This window comes from Mustela erminea, chromosome 6 (assembly GCF_009829155.1).
Source record: "Mustela erminea isolate mMusErm1 chromosome 6, mMusErm1.Pri, whole genome shotgun sequence".
NCBI lineage: Eukaryota > Metazoa > Chordata > Mammalia > Carnivora > Mustelidae > Mustela > Mustela erminea.
Window position 1 is genome coordinate 73,696,776 of NC_045619.1, and position 18,220 is coordinate 73,714,995.

At 37.5% G+C, this 18,220-nt stretch overlaps 1 protein-coding gene across 1 annotated transcript in view; it reads right to left on the reverse strand.

Moving 5' to 3' along the window:
• Nucleotides 1–126: 126 nt before the first annotated feature.
• Nucleotides 127–18,220, reverse strand: part of PKP2 (plakophilin 2) — a 92,002-nt gene continuing 73,908 nt past the window's right edge. Inside the window, exons 10-13 of the mRNA XM_032349957.1 lie at nucleotides 14,291–14,444; nucleotides 6,040–6,229; nucleotides 2,886–2,973; nucleotides 127–2,738 (exon numbers count right to left, since the gene is read on the reverse strand). Coding sequence (XP_032205848.1) covers nucleotides 2,670–2,738; nucleotides 2,886–2,973; nucleotides 6,040–6,229; nucleotides 14,291–14,444 — 501 coding nt within the window. The 3' untranslated portion in view covers nucleotides 127–2,669. The remainder of the gene's footprint in view (nucleotides 2,739–2,885; nucleotides 2,974–6,039; nucleotides 6,230–14,290; nucleotides 14,445–18,220) is intronic.

Below are 18,220 nucleotides of genomic sequence, written 5' to 3' on the forward strand. Positions count from 1 at the left end.
CTTTAAGAAGGACTTGACCAGATGTCCTCTAAATTCCCCCCTAATCCTCAGATCCCACGATTCGAGGCTTCTGCAATTTTGTTGGAAGTACAAACATACTGAAGTTGACCTCATTCCAAAGCACAATAAGTTCATGACACGTTTTATTTAGAGGAAATTTCATTTATAACTATAGTACAAATAAGTTATAGGTATATAAAGATATTGAAATATGTTTATTTCCTATTTCCTTTCTTTATTCTGAGAAATTGCTTCTTCAGAGGGTGATTAAATTCATTTTAAAGTGGTTTATCTACTCACGCTGCGTATTTCCCCATTTGACATGTTAATCCCCTATCTTGCCAGATAACCCGTTGGTTATTTCCATCAGGTATAAACAAATGTTTCCAGTGACAGAAAGCCAGGGCAGTGACCTCCCATATGCCACACCATCATTAAGAATTCTTGACAAGGAAGCAGTCCTTTGGAACTCTTAGCAGAAATAGACAAAAAGGCTCCACTCAGCTTGTCAAATCTCCTGATGACATGGGGAAGGATGGGACACATATTTAAAAAAAAAAAGCTTTTTGTATGGACCTGAGATCAAAACTGATATTCAGCACACAAGGACCTCCCCCAGAGGTATCCAAAGATAGTAGAATAGTGAGGTTTTTGGTAAGCAGAGTGAACAAAGCAGGACATGCGGATCAAACCAGTCTATCTTGTCAGGTCACAGACACACTCAATTTACTAAAATCTACCACATTAGTATGTCTCTCCATTGAGGCATGCTTTAGTCATTAGCTAATTCCAGTTTTCTTGCAGGAAGTGTTTCTTTGTAAAGAACCTAGGCTTTTAAGTAGGGAAGAAATAGAAACAATTACAAAGTATTAAACCCTTAGCAATATAAGTTTATAAGGTCAAATCTTCAAATGCCGTGTCAGTCATAGCACATATACTGTGATACACAAATAAATCAGATGTACACAGATACCAATGCAGGCAACATTATTTTGACCTCCTTTTGTGTTTAATATTGAAGGCTCTACTAATGCATTAAAAAACACAGAAACTTTTGAACATCCATCAGTTATGTGGAGGAATAAAAAATGTTCCAAACATTATTCATCAAAGCTCTAGAAAAAGAAATGGTTTTTCTCTTCAGTATTTAAAAATTGGTATCTAACAATTTCATTTTGAACTAGGTTAGTATTCTGAGTCTTCTCCATCAAGCTCTTAAAATTAAAAGAATTTTGTCTTCTCAGTATAATAAAGACTTAAGTACACATTCAATTTGAAAATGGGCATTTATTTTTCTATTATACATCTCTGGCCAAAGGGAGCTGAAGGATTTTTTTCCTTCTTACTTTCTTATAGAAAACACTGTCAGATTTTTTTTTTTTTTAAAAAGGAAAATATAACAGAACTGTAGTTGAGAAGACTAATTTTACGTAAATGGTACTAATCATCGCTCAGTTAAAAGAACACTTGTAACAGATTCACTTCAACAGATGATGTCAATTTTTCAACACTAGTATATCCCATATCATTTCTGCATGGCCTTGACATATTTTTCCTCAACACAGTGTCTTCATTTTTTTGCTCTGTAATTTCCTTGACTTAAAATAATGGTTTGAGGAAGATCACATGAGATTTAGAGGCTCTCTAAGGTGATATTTTTTAAATGTTGGGCAAAGTTGGGCTGATTGATAATGTAATTTATTAAATGAGCTGTTTTCAGTGCCCTGGGCTCATGCAGCAGTTTGAGAGGTTTTCATTTCCTTTTGTAGTTGAAGAGTATAGAGTCTGTTTTCTACCAGACCACTGAAGTTGCTGAAAAAGTCCAGGTAATAGATCATATTGAATCCTACTATTCTGGAGAGATTTGCATTTCATGGTGTTGTCATAGGGTAGGTATTTCCTTGAGCAAGACTATATTTAAGTGTTAGAGGGAGCACGGAATTTCATAACCATAGTAGCTGTTCTCTGTGAGAAGATTTTTAAATTTGCTATGATCACTTCATTTCAATTTCGTTTTCTTAGAGTCATGCACACTCAATGTGACCTAAATTTCTTCAGTTCACTTCAAATCAGAGAAAAAAATTCAAGAGGATAAAAACAAGCACAAAGTAAACAAACATATAATTTTGCCATTAAATTTTCTCCTGCAAATATTTCTCGTTGTTTTCATTCTGTTTCAACACTGCAGAACAATACACTCATGGCCAATGGCGAAGCAATGTGCATATGAGAGACAAAATATAGAAACCAGGAAAGGACTATACGCGTAAACCAAACTGTTAAAATCCTGGTAATAGAACCGTCTCCTTCTTTCCTTGTTTGTTGTTAATGCTCATTCCACATGAATTCGCATTTCGGTTCCGGGAGGCCCTGCACCGTGAATCCCGATCACAAGGACCACAGTCTGTGGAGGGTAAAAGGGAGGCTGTTGCCAGTGTCTACTGGTAGCAAACTTGAAAAAGTTTTCTGGAAGACTAATAAAATTATATTTTGCCTATATGTCTTCTGGATTCTGGGGACCTTGGAAATAGAAAAGGCTAAGAAACAGGGCATGCTCTTTTGAGGTTTCTTGGGCTGGGAAGTAGAAAAATAGGTGTTTTCCTTTGAGGCTTTTTTTTGTGGCTGAGAATGGTGAGGTTGAGATTTCTGAGAGCACTTTTTCCTTTTCCTCAGTCTTTAAGGGAGTGGTAGGCTTTGGCAGTCCGGCTGTTGACAAAATCTGTCTTCTTAAACTGAGCCTTTGGAATAAACAAACAGAAATGTGAAAGGTAACAACATTGTCATACAAGAAAATGGAGTTTTTAGTGCTGTGTCGCCAGGGGCAGACAAACGGGCCATTACGATGTGGCCGTTAACTGCAACCCAGACCTTTTTAGTGTTCTTACCTTCTTGTAGGCATTATGGAGCTCTGTGTGCGTCCACAGGGAATATAGGAGAACAGAAGCAGCTTTACTTGCTTTGTTGGAGCCATAACTGAAAAGAGGAAAAAGGCATTCTGAGATCAGGATGCTGTCTGTGGGTGTTCCGTAAATCTTTAACTGCTGCTGCTCGGCAGCCATCCGTTAAGTCAGGACACTCACCATAACAAGAGAATTAGATGGTGAGTGTTGAGGGCCAGGGGCCACATTGGGTTTAAAAAAAAAAAAAAAATTATTAAAAAAAAATCTTAAAACCACTAGTACAGGCCAGCAAATAGTTTTTATAGAGCATATTCCTGATATTTACAAGAAATATATCAGATTTAGATTTCATAAATCCTTGGCTTATAGAATATAATTTATATATTTATATACATTATTTACATTTATTTATATTACATTAATAAATAAATCAAATATACTTATATTAAATATCATATATATGCTATTTATAGAATAGAAATATATTTGTACCTTTATAATGCATATACATAGAATACAAATTCGGGAAAGCATGACTGAAAAAATATATCTACCTTCTAGACTTAGTGATTCTACGAGAGTAAGAGTAATATTTTTAAGCTAATATAATAAATTCTTATTGAAATATTTGTTACAATAGCTTCCAAATTTCTTTGTTTTTGTATGGAGTGAATGGAAAATGTACTTCCGTTATAAATCCAAGTCACTACAATACTGGACACTGTACTTAAGTTTTTTTCCTTCAATTTAAGAAAAAGACTTTATTTATTTGAGAGAGAAAGTGAGAAAGAGAGAGAATGAGGAGGGGGAGAGGCAGAGGGAGAAGGAGACTCCTGGTGGAGAAGGGAGCCCAGCATGGGGCTGGATCCCAGGACCCTGGGAACAAGACCTGGGCCAAAGGCAGATGCTTAACCGACTGAGCCTCCCAGACGTCCCTCTTCTTTATTTTTTAAGTAATCTCTACACCCAACATGGGGCTCAAACTCACAACCCTGATCTCGGAAGTCACATGTTCCACCCACTGAGCTAGCCAGGTACCCTGACAATATACTTAGTTTTTGATGTTTTGCTTTTAAGTTTGCCCTAAAATGAGGTGAGTTGGGGGGTGAGGTAACTGGGTGATGGGCATTAAGGAAGGCACTTGAAGTAATGAACACTTGGGTGTTATATGCAACCGATGAATCACTACATTCTACCGCTGAAACTAACAATACACTATGTGTTAATTAAATTGAATTTAAATAAAAACAAAACAAAACAAAACATTTGTCCTAAACATCCTGTTTCTGGCTAAAGATCTATGCTTCCTTAGAGCTCTTTCTCTTCCATCAACTGAACAAGCACACAGCTGAGTTTTTTCTTTTAACAAAGAAACAAACGTTTAATTTTTCATGTCATAGGAGTTTACAAACAGGCAACCATGAACAGATAATGCAATACGGTATGGAAAAGCACATCTTGAGTTCATTCATTAGCTAAAAGCCTTTCTCTTCCATGCCAGTCTTGCATTAAGGGAAAATCAAATCAGCACTTTACAGATTTTTTTTTAGTACTTCATGGACTTTTCAGAGTCACTTGCTAATACTGAAATACTAATAAATCCATGAAAACTATGGGTCTCTAATATTTAAAACTGGAAAATGTTTTTTGAATAGCAAGGGTTTGATATCACAGCTTCTTTATAAGTTGGTTGTTTGGCACTTGGAAATCATTTATTCAAAGAAAAAAATGTTATAAATGGCAACTAATTTCCAGGCTAGCCCCTAAATTACGGGTCAGCTATACAACACTTAGCAAGGAAGGAACAGCAGGCACAACTGGTAGAAGCTCCATGTTGATATATATATTTTTTGAGCCAGGGCAAATGGACACTCAGGGCAAAAAAGAACGGAGTAGCACATCCCCATATATTGCTAAGCTATACTAAAAGTGAGGGTATATTCTCATGCACTTCTTATGCCCGATTACTCAAATAATAAAAATCATATGGTCTTATGGAGATTTGCTTAGAAGCATGGATGACTACTTGAAAGTCATTTCTGTTTTATAGCAATCATTCGATCTTTCCATAAAGACTGAGCAACTGCTCTCTACCAGACTCTGGGGACAGGTGAATATTCTGACTTGGGGAATTCTAACCAGCGCTCCTTTTAATCCTTTGACTCTGAATATGGTCTTCCTTCCCCATGAGGTTTGGGAATGGGACTGCAGCGTACCGGGGCCTATGTGAGTGGGGAAGGAGATGTGTGTTGACTCCAGGACCCCACAGACCCCTGTGCTTCCCCATGGGGCCAGGCACATATTTGTCTAGCAGGGGTGAAGTTCATGTGCTTTACCACTCATTAGAATTGGGGTATAACACTTCATCTCTTTCTTAGTTACTTACAAAAGTAACTTCTATTTAACAACTCAAACAATTCAGAATTGTATAAATAGAGAAAAAGATGCGCTCTTTGGATTCCATGCCTGTAAATTAACTAATAGTAATTAATTTCATTACACAACGTTTTTCATTCTCTTTATCACTTTTTTTTTTTAATGGAAAAAATTAAAAGACACAGGAACAGGGATGTGGGATGTCTACTGTAATTAGATCTCCTATTCTCAGAAGGGAATGAGAGATGGAAGAGATGTGATAGAGAAAACTGAGAAAGCAGGAATTTCTGATTACGTTGCCTCCTACTTCTTGTGTTATCACTGCTTTTTCTAAGGTACCTGGCGTGACACTAGCTCTAGATCTAAGTGAGGAAAGGAGCAGTCCCTTTGCTGCCCACTTTGGTGGGAAGGACTCCCACTTTGCTTATATTTTCCTGGTTTTAAATCACAGCTGTGGCTCTAGGAAACAAATTAATTCATTAGGTCAATAAAAGGTTGCCACGTACTACCCAGAGAAACTATGGAGTTTGACTATCTGGATATTTTAGAAGTGAATGGGCAACTATTTGGCTTGGAGAATTCAGTTTTTCACTTGCTTGATTATCAAGAATTGAACCAGACCATCTGGCTCAACTTTACAATCTTGTTTTTTGGGCCATAATACCCATGGTTCTCAATGTGTGGACATTCAAAACTAGATGTCATATGGGAGGGATGGTGAGGAATGGGGAGATAGCCAACAGGCAGATACTGTAAGACTTACACATCGCCTGAGCTGATGGTCATGATTTTCTGCAGGCCTCCAGTGTTCAGAAGATCCCGTGCATTCTGGTAACTATTTTGGATTATATTGTTCAGAGTGTAGCAGGCAGAGGCTGTAGTCTCAATGAGAAGATCAGTACTCGGGGCTGTGTCAGGAATTATGGAAACCAAATCAGGCAAAGTTTCTTTGGCTACAAAAAGAAAAAAAAAATCAACATTTGATTAGAAGGATTATTCCTTAATCTCAAGATCCCAACACAGTTTGGGTAAAAAACATTTTTAAAAGAAACAGAACTAGTTAATGAACATATGGAAAGACGTAATCTTTGATACTCAAATTTTAAAAAGATCTTTCTTACTTTTTTTTTTTTTTAAGATTGTTTTTCTGTTTATTTGACAGAGAGAGATCATAAGCAAGCAGTGAGAGAGGCAGAGAGAGAGGGGGAAGCAGGCTCCCTGCTGAGTAGAGAGCCGGATGTGGGGCTCGATCCCAGGACCCTGAGATCATGACCCAAGCTGAAGGCAGAGGCCTTAACCCACTGAGCCATCCAGGCGCCCCTTAAAAAGATTCTTAAAAGGTCATTTTTAAAAAACATTTATTTGAGAGAGAGAGAGAGAGAGAGAGAGTGCATGTGGGCAAAGGGACCTGTGAGTGGGGGGGAGGGAGACTCCCCAGCATACTCTCTGCTGAGCAGGGAGTCCAATGTGGGGCTCGATCCCATGACCCTGAGAGTGACTTAAGCTGAAATCAAGAGGTGGATGCTCAAACAAATTAGCCACCCAAATGCCCCCCAAAAGATGGTATTCTCTTCTCAGTACATTGGAAATCTTTTGGCAGAAATGACAATGATAATTTGACAGAAGTGTCAAGAATTTAAAATTTTTTCACATTCTTTGATTCAGTAATTCCACTTCTAGAAATTAATCCTAAAGACATTTACTTTAAAAACAGAAAAAGCCGTATGCAGAGGTTTTTATTATAGTATTATATATAAGTGAAAAATTATAAAAAGCTTACATAACTTAATAATAGGAATATGATTTTCTAAAACACATCTGCAAAGATTATGTATCTCAAAAATATTTGTGAAACATGTATAATAAAATATTTATATTACTATTCTGTGTGAAAGTTAAGTACAGTTATTTATGAAGAATATATAATATAAAATATTAAAAAAAGAATATATAATAACATTTGGAAAGAAAATATTCAAAAGAAACCTGAGAAGAAATACATTAAAATATTAACAAGACTTGTTTTTTGACAACAGTATTGATGGTGACCTAAAAATTTTTTTCAAAAAAATTATTTGTATTGCTTAGTTTCTTCAGTGCACAAATAATACTATTATTTAAGAAAAAAAAAAGCAACACTTTTAAATTTACGTTTTCACTCTATATGTAAGTTCTAGGTTGTAGGGTTTTAATTTGTGGTTTTTTGGTGGTAACAAAAGAGGTATTACTATTTGATGATTTGACTATAACTTGTCAAATATATTGGTATATATTTTGGGCAAGATAGATATATACTTGATTTTTTGCAATGATTCTTTTCATGTGTATTTTCTTCTTTTTCTCTTACTACTTGGGACCCTTCTTCAATGATAGAGAGCACGCGCCTGTTGTTCTTCACAGCTCTTTAATACGGTGTTGTGTTTATCATGGTTGTATAACAAATACTTCTGCTTTGTTTTGTTGTTTCTTCATCTGAGTTTATGTGTCATGATGAAGCGCACTCCTTTCTCTAGGGCACTGCATTGTAATCAGTCATGTGCTGTCTGAGTTCCAAAGGGGGCTATGGGTTCCTGAAGACAATCATCACATTTACTCTGGACTTCCAGGTTTGAGCGCTATGTCTAAAACAGAGACAGATCCAATAAAAGGACTGAGCAACTTGTCATCCTTTGATAATACGTGGATCTGACTGACAGGAAGGACACACCTTCTGCTCAAAGACCTGAGCTCTGGTCTTCACTGTTGTTGAAGCATCGAGGCACAGTGTTCAGAGCTCAGAGCTCAGCCTCTAAAGTCAGACTTTTCTGTTTCAGTCCTGTCTCTCCCCTCCGTGGCTGTGTGGTCTGGGCAAGCTACTTAACCTCTCCATGCTGCGTTTCCTCAATCTGTAAAATGGGGGAATAATAGTATCTACTTCACAGGGTTGGTAATATACATACATACATAACTGCATACACGTAACATTAGGAAAGAAAATAAGCAAAAGAAACCTGAAAAGAAAGAGCATATGTATGTATGCATATGTACGTACACACATGACTGGGCCTAAATAAATATATTTTGGGACAATTAAAATGGGATCTTTAATAATGAAATATAAAATTAAAGGCCTTCTCATGTTATTGGGAGAGTTACAGCTCAATGTCTTATTGTTGAGGGAGATTTTATTTAATCCTTAAACTCAATGTCTTAAAAAAGCCAAGGCAGGGCGCCTGGGTGGCTCAGTGGGTTAAGCCGCTGCCTTCGGCTCAGGTCATGATCTCAGGGTCCTGGGATTGAGTCCCACATCGGGCTCTCTGCTCAGCAGGGAGCCTGCTTCCCTCTCTCTCTCTCTCTGCCTGCCTCTCCGTCTACTTGTGATTTCTCTCTGTCAAATAAATAAATAAATAAAATCTTTAAAGAAAAAAAAAAAAAAGCCAAGGCATTAGTTGGATGTCAGAAAACATCTGTAAATATGAGTAAATGGGAATTGAGAATCTCAAGATGTGTCCAAATACTTCCTTATAAATACATTATTTTATCTGATCCTTGAAGTAGTGATTATTAATCTCATTCTGGTTAGAGCAGTTCAATGACTAGCCAAGGTGGTCTAAGTGACAAAGTGGCCTTGTAGGACGCAGATCCGTGTCTTCTGCATGAGCTCTAATACTCTGTCACCATACCAAGTGTGCCTATCTTTAAATTTGTAAGAAAATATATATATATATATATATATATTTTTTTTTTTTTTTAAAGATTTTATTTATTTATTTGACAGGCAGAGATCACAAGTAGGCAGAGAAGCAGGCAGAGAGAGAGGAGGAAGCAGGCTCCTTGCTGAGCAGAGAGCCCGACGTGGGGCTCGATCCCAGGACCCTGGGATCATGACCTGAGCCAAAGGCAGAGGCTTTAACCCGCTGAGCCACCCAGGCGCCCCAGAAAATATATTTTTAAAAAAAATTTTATTTGTTTATTTGAGAGAGAGTGCATGCCTGAGCTGGGGGGGGTGCAGAAGGAGAAGGAGAAGCAGGCTCCCGGATGAGCAGAGAGCTGCCTGTGGGGCTCGATCCCTGCACCCTGGGATCATGACCTAAGCTGAAGGCAGATGCTTGACCAACTGAGCCACCCAGGCACCCCAAGAAAATAAAAGTTTTAAGTTTATTTCTGTAAATCTAAGTAATACGTGAGGATTTCATTCCAGGTCATCATATGGAATGTTTTAGTCTAGAAGTCTCTCAAGAGAAACACGATTCATGTATTTTAAACTGATTTTCATTTATTCCTGGCTATGACTACTCTGAATCAAGATGGGTCCTGTCACTCAAATTATTTATCTGACATAAAGCTGACTTGGAACTTAAAAATTGCATTTATCTTGCAGAACCCTCTTCTCGATATTGTCCTTGAAATAAGTAGAGTTTTATTGGTGGGTCATCTTATGAAAGCAAGGGGCTATATAGAAATAAAGCTACAAATATATGACCAATTAATCTTCGATAAAGGAGGTAAGAATATGCCATGGGAAAATACCAGTCTCTTAAACAAATGGTGTTAGGAAAACTGGACAGCAACATGCAAAAAATGAAAGTGAAAGTGGACCACTTCCTTACACCATACACAAAAATAAGATCGATTAAATATCCGTAAAATTACTTAAAGAGAGGACAGGTAGTAATTTCTCTGACATTGACCGTAGCAGCATTTTTCTAGATCTCTTTCCTGCAGCAAGGGAAACACAGCAAAAGTAAACTGTTGGGACTACATCAAACGAGAAAGCTTCTGTTCAGCAAAAATCAACAAATAAAACTAAAAGACAACCTATTGAATAGAAGGAGATAGTTGCAAATGACATATCTGATAAAGGGTTATTATCCAAAATATATGAACAACTTATACAACTCAACACCAAAAACCAAATAATCCAATTAAAAAATGGGCAGAAGACAAGAACAGATGTTTCTCCAAAGAAAACAGATGGCCAACAGACACATGAAAAGATGCTCATCATCACTTATCATCAAGAAAATGCAAATCAAAACCACTATGAGATATCACCTCACACCTGTCAGATGGCTAAAATAAAAAAAAAGAAAAAACTCAAGAACCAAGTGTTGGCAATAATATGGAGAAAAAGGAATCCTTGTACACTGTTGGTGGGAATGCAAACTGGTGCACCACTGTAGAGGACAGCATGGAAATTCCTCAAAAACTTAAAAATAGGACTACCCTACCATCCAGTAATTGCACTACTGAGTATTTACCCAAAGAATATGAAAACACTAATTCAAAGGGATACATGCACCCCTATGTTTACTGCAGCATTATTTACAATAACCAAATTATAGAAGCAGCCCAAGTGTGTATTATATGGAATATCATTCAGCCATAAAAAAAGAATGAAATCTTGTTATTTGCAAAAACATGATTGGAACTAAGTGAAATAAGTCACTCAAGGAAAGACAAATACCGTATGATTTCACTCATATGTGGAATTCTTTTTTTTTAAAGATTTTATTTATTTGAGAGCGAGAGAGAGAGAGAGAGAACGCACAAGCAGGGGGAACAGCAGAGGGTGAGGAAGAGCAGTCTCTGTGCTGAATAGGGAACCTGATATGGGGCTCAACCCCAGGACCCCAGGATCACGACCTGAGGCAAAGGCAGATGCTTAACTGACTGAGCCACACAGGTACCCCTCATAAATAGAATTTAAGAAACAAAATAAACAAAGGGCAAAAAAAAGGCAGTTAAAAAAACAGACTCTTATCTGCAGAGAACAAACTGATGGTTACCAGAGGGGTAGTTGGTGGGGGGAATGCATGAAATATGCGAAGGGGATTAAGAGTACAGATACTGGGCACCTGGGTGGCTCAGTGGGTTAAAGCCTCTGCCTTCGGCTCAGGTCATGATCCCAGGGTCCTGGGATTGAGCCCCACATTGGGCTCTCTGCTCAGCGGGGAGCCTGCTTCCCCCCGCCCCCCACCCCCGCCTGCCCTTCTGCCTACTTGTGATCTCTGTCAAATAAATAAACAAAATCTTTAAAAAAAAAAGAGTACAGATAACTGTGATGAGCCCTGAGTAACGTATAGACTTGATGAATCACTGCACTGTACACCTGAAACAAATGACACTGCATGTTAACTACACTAGAATTAAAATTTTAAAAATTACAAAGAATCCAATAAAGATGATCTCATTGGAATTTTATGAATACGAGCCTCACTACAATAACAGACTCCATAAAATAAATTGAACAAAACTAGACTTTTGGTGCAAACTACCTCATTAGTGAGAGGATGTGGATGAGGCCGGTCATAATAAATTCTGATGTGACTGTCTGATAATGGTCCTTTGCAGCTATTCCATAATACAGGACATGGCCAGACCTGTTTAACAAAACACTGGTCCTCTCGATAATGTTCGGTGGGCATCACCTACAGTATACAGGGCACTTTAGCTAAGAGGACCACTAAAATGATCAACTGGAATACAGACATTGGAAAAGAAACTTTCCTCTCTCCCTTCCTTCCTTTTCTTCTTTCCTTTGTGTCCTTCCATTTTATGTTTCTACAGGCGGTGTTACACGCACGTCATACACAAGTTACAAAGGAGGAACTCTTAGAGATCGAGGAGACTAATACTGCTGCGTGTGCAATCAAGACATTCCTCTAGGTTTGGCCAAGAGTTAGAAATCAGGACCGAGACAAACTTGAGTACACGTTCCCACAGTTTCTAAAACATGTCTGAAATGTAGTGAAAAATGTATCCAAAGTTCAGTGATTCTGATTCTATGTCATTCAGTTTGCTTTTGTGAAAACTAATTCTAATGAATTCTTGGCCACTAGATGTTGTACGACCCAATTTTAATATCATTTATTCATTTTTCTGTCTAAACTTTCATCTGTTTATAGGCATAGAGAGATGTCTGGAAAGATATTCACCTAAGGTTAACAAGAGTTGTTTTCTGAGTGATAAGAGGAAGTATTTTTGCTTTATTTGTGGTGCTTTTCTTAATTGCTTGAATTTTTAAAATGAGCATATATCTTTAAAAAAATTAAAGTTGTTGTTCTTTAATAAAACCATCCAAAACAATGATTTTCCATTTATCTAGCTTCTGGTTGAAAGTGACAAATACAGGAAGAGAAGTCACATTGTTAAACCATTAAATATTAAGAGGAGAAAAAGTATAAATATTATAATTATCCAGGGGAGCCAACAAAATTTGAGATGCAATGTATCAAAGCCAGAACTCACTCAAAGGAGACTAACAAAGAAAATAAATAAACATTAAGTATAGTGTAATGCAAAAAAACCTTGACTCTGCCAAGACCATTTCCTGCTCAACTGAAGAATTAAATAGTGTTTATTTATTAAAAAAAAAAAAAAAAAAGGTGAAGTGTGGGGCTACATTTGTATCTTTCCAACAGTTTAGAGGATGGTAGAACACCGGAACAACAGTATTTTGCCCTGAAGGCACGTGTATAATGGGTTGAGTGCAAGTTACCTCCATCAGCACTGTTTAAAGATGGAGCCACCTATCCTTTGGGGGGGAAAAATGTCAAAGGATAATATACCTGATTAAAGTGCAGCACAAAAGTCCACAAAGGACAATGAGGAGAACACTTTCATATTTTTCAGAGTGCCTAGGGCAAGGTTTCTTTTAGATTCATGCAAAGTTTCCAGGCTCTCTCTGTATTTATAATGGGCAGGAAACCATTTATGAAACTGCCTGTCCAATATCGTGCTGCTGGCTGGCTTTGGAAATGACATTAGTAAAACATAACCACAGACTTCAGTATCTCTGGTGCTGTGTGTCTGTGTGTGTATTCCAAACTACTAATCCAATCCACTAAAACCAAAAAAGAATTTGTTTAAAATTTTAGTGGAAGATTGTGAAAAACTGAATTCTGAGTTGTCAGGAATGACTGATTTATGGAGCATTAGGAAACATGATTGATTTTGGCGTTATCTTCCTATTATCTCATTTTATAGTATTTGACTTAATTCAAACATTCATCAGACATTTCTGTGTAGAAAGCAAAGGAACAAAACATTTTATTATTTGATAGTGTAACATAGTTATCTTTGTCAATAATACAGACTCTCAAAAAAGGAGCAAATACTTTATTGTATTCATTTTAAAACTGTCCATGCCAATTTTTTTATTTTAATCTAAAAAATTTTGTGGCTCCTGGGTGGCTCAGTGGGCTAAAGCCTCTGCCTTAGGCTCAGGTCATGATCTCAGAGTCCTGGGATCAAGCCCCCCATCGGGCTCTCTGCTTAGCAGGGAGCCTGCTTCCCCCTCCCTCTCTCTGCCTGCCTCTCTGCCTACTTAGGATCTGTCAAATAAATAAATAAATAATCTTTTAAAAAATTTTAAAATTTAAATTCAACTTAACTAACATATAGTGTATTATCAGCTTTAGTGTCTTATTAGGTTTGCTTCCTTCTCTGTTTTTATCTTATTTTTCTTTTCCTTCCCCTTGATCCTCTGTCTTATTTCTCAAATTCCTCTTATCAGAGAGATCGTATGAAAATTGTCTTTCTCTGATTGACTTACTTCGCTTAGCATAATCCCCTCTAGTTCCATCACACTGTTGCAAATGTATGCCAATTCGGTATATATTCAATGACTCCACCTTTCTGCCTTTTTTGCACAACCATCCATTTTTTTTTCTAGTGCAACAGGGACCAAACTTCTAAAGGGAAGACCACTGTGTGTTTATTTTCCACGTTTTAGAAGAGCAGTGCTTAAGCAGTCTGAACTAACTGCGCAGGTTAAAAAGGCTCCATTGACTGCTGAGCCGAAGGCTTTTGAAAAACATCAGACATGTAACCTACCTTGTTAATTTCTCTTCCATAGTAATTAGAACAATTAAAAAAATCCCTATTTGAGACCCAGGGAGAAAGCCTACCTTGATGCTTGGGTGCAAAAGCCAGGTCTATCACATTTCAGTAGAAAATGATAAAGACAATGGTTCACTGCATTTGTATTTTCAATATGTATTCACAACATCCAGACACGTTTGCTGACTCACCAATTTCATTCTGTAGAGAAAGATTCCGAGACAAATTTCTCAGCAGGGAGACCGCCGTCTTTTTCACACTTGGATCACCGATATGCAGCATCTTGCGGGTGTGCTGAAGGCCATTTTCCTTCTGGACAACTGTCTGAGCTACTGACGTCGGCATCTGTTGCATGAGGCATGTCTTATTAATACTATTGCATTAACATCACACGATAACATCAAGTTTCTATAGATTACTTGAGACTGAGCAAGATGTTTTGAAAACTAGGGCTGTGGTGAAACTAGTCTGAAGATACTTCCTTTAAATTCTTATTACACTTTCAGGGGTGACTGGGTGGCTCAGTCCATTATGTGTCTGCGTTCAGCTCAGATCATAATCCCGGGGTACTGGAATCGAGTCCTGTGTGGGGCTCCCTGCTCAGTGGGGAATCTGCTTTTCCCTCTCCTTCTCTTTCCTGCTCATGCTCTCTCTCTCAAATAAATAAATAAAATAAAATCAAAACTCTTACTATGTTTTCAATTTTGTTACAGGATTTAAAAAAACAGTTTATTTGGTATTTTTTTTTTTTTTAAGATTTATTTATTTATTTATTTATTTGACAGAGAGAAATCACAAGTAGACGGAGAGGCAGCCAGAGAGAGAGAGAGAGGGAAGCAGGCTCTCCGCTGAGCAGAGAGCCCGATGCGGGACTCGATCCCAGGACTCTGAGATCATGACCTGAGCCGAAGGCAGCGGCTTAACCCACTGAGCCACCCAGGCGCCCAAGTTTATTTGGTATTTTTAAATAGAATATTGGATTTGGCAAGTTGCTATATTTTTGTACGTTTATAAATAAAACCTGTCTTTTCCTTTCCTTCCTCTTTATTCACATTTTCAGCTCAGCATCATGAAAAGGATATAAGGACGATGTTTTAGAATCAAACATGAGTGTCAAGAAACTAGTTGCATAATGTTTTCCCTTTCTCTATTTTCTTGAACTATTTGTTTAATTAATATTTCAGTGCATTTATTTGTCGGTTGTTGCCTTGGTCACCTTCTTGCTCACATTTTGGCACTTTTTGTATTTTTAATAAACTTATTCATTTCTATGGAGCCAACTTACTCTGAAAAGAGATGTAGGGCTTTTAAAGAATGCATGGCTAGTTAGATTACCCTAATTCTACGTTCTCAATCAGAGGCTGTATGTGCAAATCTTATTTGGAATCAAGCTGGCCACCTACTTTCAGGGGGTCTAAATACTGACCAGAACCTTCCGAGCATCAGTAAACCTCTAATATTGGGGGGTTTGTGTCTGCAACTTTATAGTTTTGTATCTGAAGCTAACTTCAGACCACCTGCCAGAAATTCCTATAATTCTTGACCATTGTTAAGGGTGACTATCTTCTCTGTTTATCTTATCTAAACACTGCTTATTTCCCCCACCTCCTGCAGATGCTCTCCTTACGTTCACCACTCTACTTTGTAGAACAGGGGTTCTTAATATAGGGCCTAGGATAGGTTTCAGGGAGGGAACAGGAGGTCCTTAAAACTATTTTTGTATTGGGGCACCTGGTTGGCTCAGTTGGTGGACCTGCAGCTCTTGATCTTGGGGCTGTGAGTTCAAGCCCCACGCTGGGTACAGAGAGTAGTTAAAAATAAAAAAAAAAATCATAAAAAAAGGAAGTCTATTTTTGTGTTTATAATAAACTTTCTCAGGGAAAGGATATATAACTTTTATTAGGTACTCAAAGTATCCAGAACTCCAAATAAGTTTAACACTCATTATTTTAGAATGTTTTGTTGGAAACCAGTTACACTTTGTTTTTCACTAATTTGTTGAACATTCCATTGAAGTATTTGCTCCAATCTGAGATGAATCTTTCCTCTGTAGCCATCCGGAGAGGAGGCTACTTATTCTCTACCACTCCTGTGACTTGGGTACAGAGGTAGGTTGGCATTCCTTTCTCTTCCCAGTGTCCTGTCTAGATAATGTCTTCCCAAACATGCAAATGCTCTGCTCTTCTGAGTCCTGTAGGGTTTTCTTTGTCATCTCAAGGCCTACTGGTCCTTTCCCAACATCTACTGGAGGCTTCAGAGCCTGGGTGGGAGACTTCTCCATCTCTTGTTCACTGTAGATGAGGACATTAATTACATCATAGTTCCTAGACTTCCTAAATGTCACTGACCTCCATCTCTCCTACACATGAGCCAATCACTTCCACAGTCATACAGAACCTGTATTCACCCCAAAATATCTTGAGTCTGAAAACATAAACTCCAGTGTTAGACTCTGAATGCAACTTCCTGTACTTTTTTTCTCTCTCTCCCTCACTCCTACCATATTTCTTCCTCAGCCGCATCAAGAACTCCAGTGCCTTTATGTCAACCCTTACTCCCCACACCTAAAGTTGTCAATCCTCTCTGCCTTACCTTTCTTTCTTATTTAGACTAAGGTATATGAACCAACACATCAAAAACTATCTTTCAATACCCTTCACTCTCTGTCATTCCAGCTTATTTCCACCCATCCATTAAAACTACAAAACTGATTTTACACCGGGCGACCAAACAGAGTAAATAGTGCAGTTGTGGAATGGTATTTCTGCAAATTTATGGTCTCTAGTCTTCACTAGGAACCAAATGTTGCCAGTCAACTTTTTAAAATGCCTGTTGGGGCTTCAAAGCCTTACACCAGAATGATCCTCCTAAAATTCAATCTTATTATATTCTACCTCAGGATTAAGCCCTGTAATGACTCTCCATTGTCTCCAGAATGATGTGCAGTTGTCTTCAGATGGCCTGGCGTGCACTTTCCTTTCTTTCCTTATCATTACTCCCTAATTCTCTGGGTTACAACTATACTAAATTGCAATCTCTCTTATTAGAACATAAGCTCCTTTGAAGGAGGATATGGATCTTATCTGCTCTTTTTTCCCCTTCAGGGCCTTGTATGGTACCTAGAACATGAGAGATCCTATGTAAATGTTTACTGAATTCAACTATATGAACAATACGTTATCAAGTTTTCCCAAAGATTTACTTTCATCTCAGGAGATCGAGATGGATTAAAAAGTCACAAGATATTGATTTCTTAAAATTTTTAAGACATAAGATGCTTTTAAAATTAAAATCTTGCTTTCTATACCATCTATACCACCTAATGATATATTCTTATATATAATAAAGTACTTTGATGTTAGGATATAAAAAAGATCATTGAACATATAAGACCCAATGAAGTCTGGAACCTCAAATGATGTTTAATCAACCAGGATTGAAAGCACAGCGTATTAGTCTTATTGATTCTGATTCACTGAGGGAAATGATAAAGTCCAAAGTGATACGGTTTTTACAATCTGCTCAAAAAGGAAAGTAAACAGATCTACCAAATAGAGATTTTTTTATATTCCAGCTCTAGGGAATATGTGACAATGACTATTAATTAGTTGGTCAGCTACTTGCAAACAGTATTTCTAGTCCATATTGTCCTGATTACTAATGAGGTTTTTAAGCATCTCTTCAAGTGTTTATTGGCCATTTCTATATTATTCTTTGTGAAGGGCCCGTTCAAGTCTCTTGTCCGCTTTTCTCTTAGCTTAGCTTTTGACTGTTAACTTGTTGAGTTTTCTTATGTTTCCTAGACACCAACCATTGTTACTTACGTATCTTGCAAAAATCTTTTTCTACTCTGTGGTTTTGCCTTCTTACTGTCTTAATGTTTTTTGATAGCATAACAGCATAAGTTGTTAATTTTAAGGCAGTCAATTTATAAAATACATACTTGAGAGTAGTACTTTTTGCATTTGTTTTTAAAAATCTTCCCCTTCCAGGTTATGAGGATATTCTTCGAATACCAGAAACGAGCTTTACTGTCTTGTCTTTCATATTTAAATCTCACTGATGCTAGAAATTGCTTTCTAGTAACGTCTGAGGCTAAGGGATATATATTTTCCAAGCAG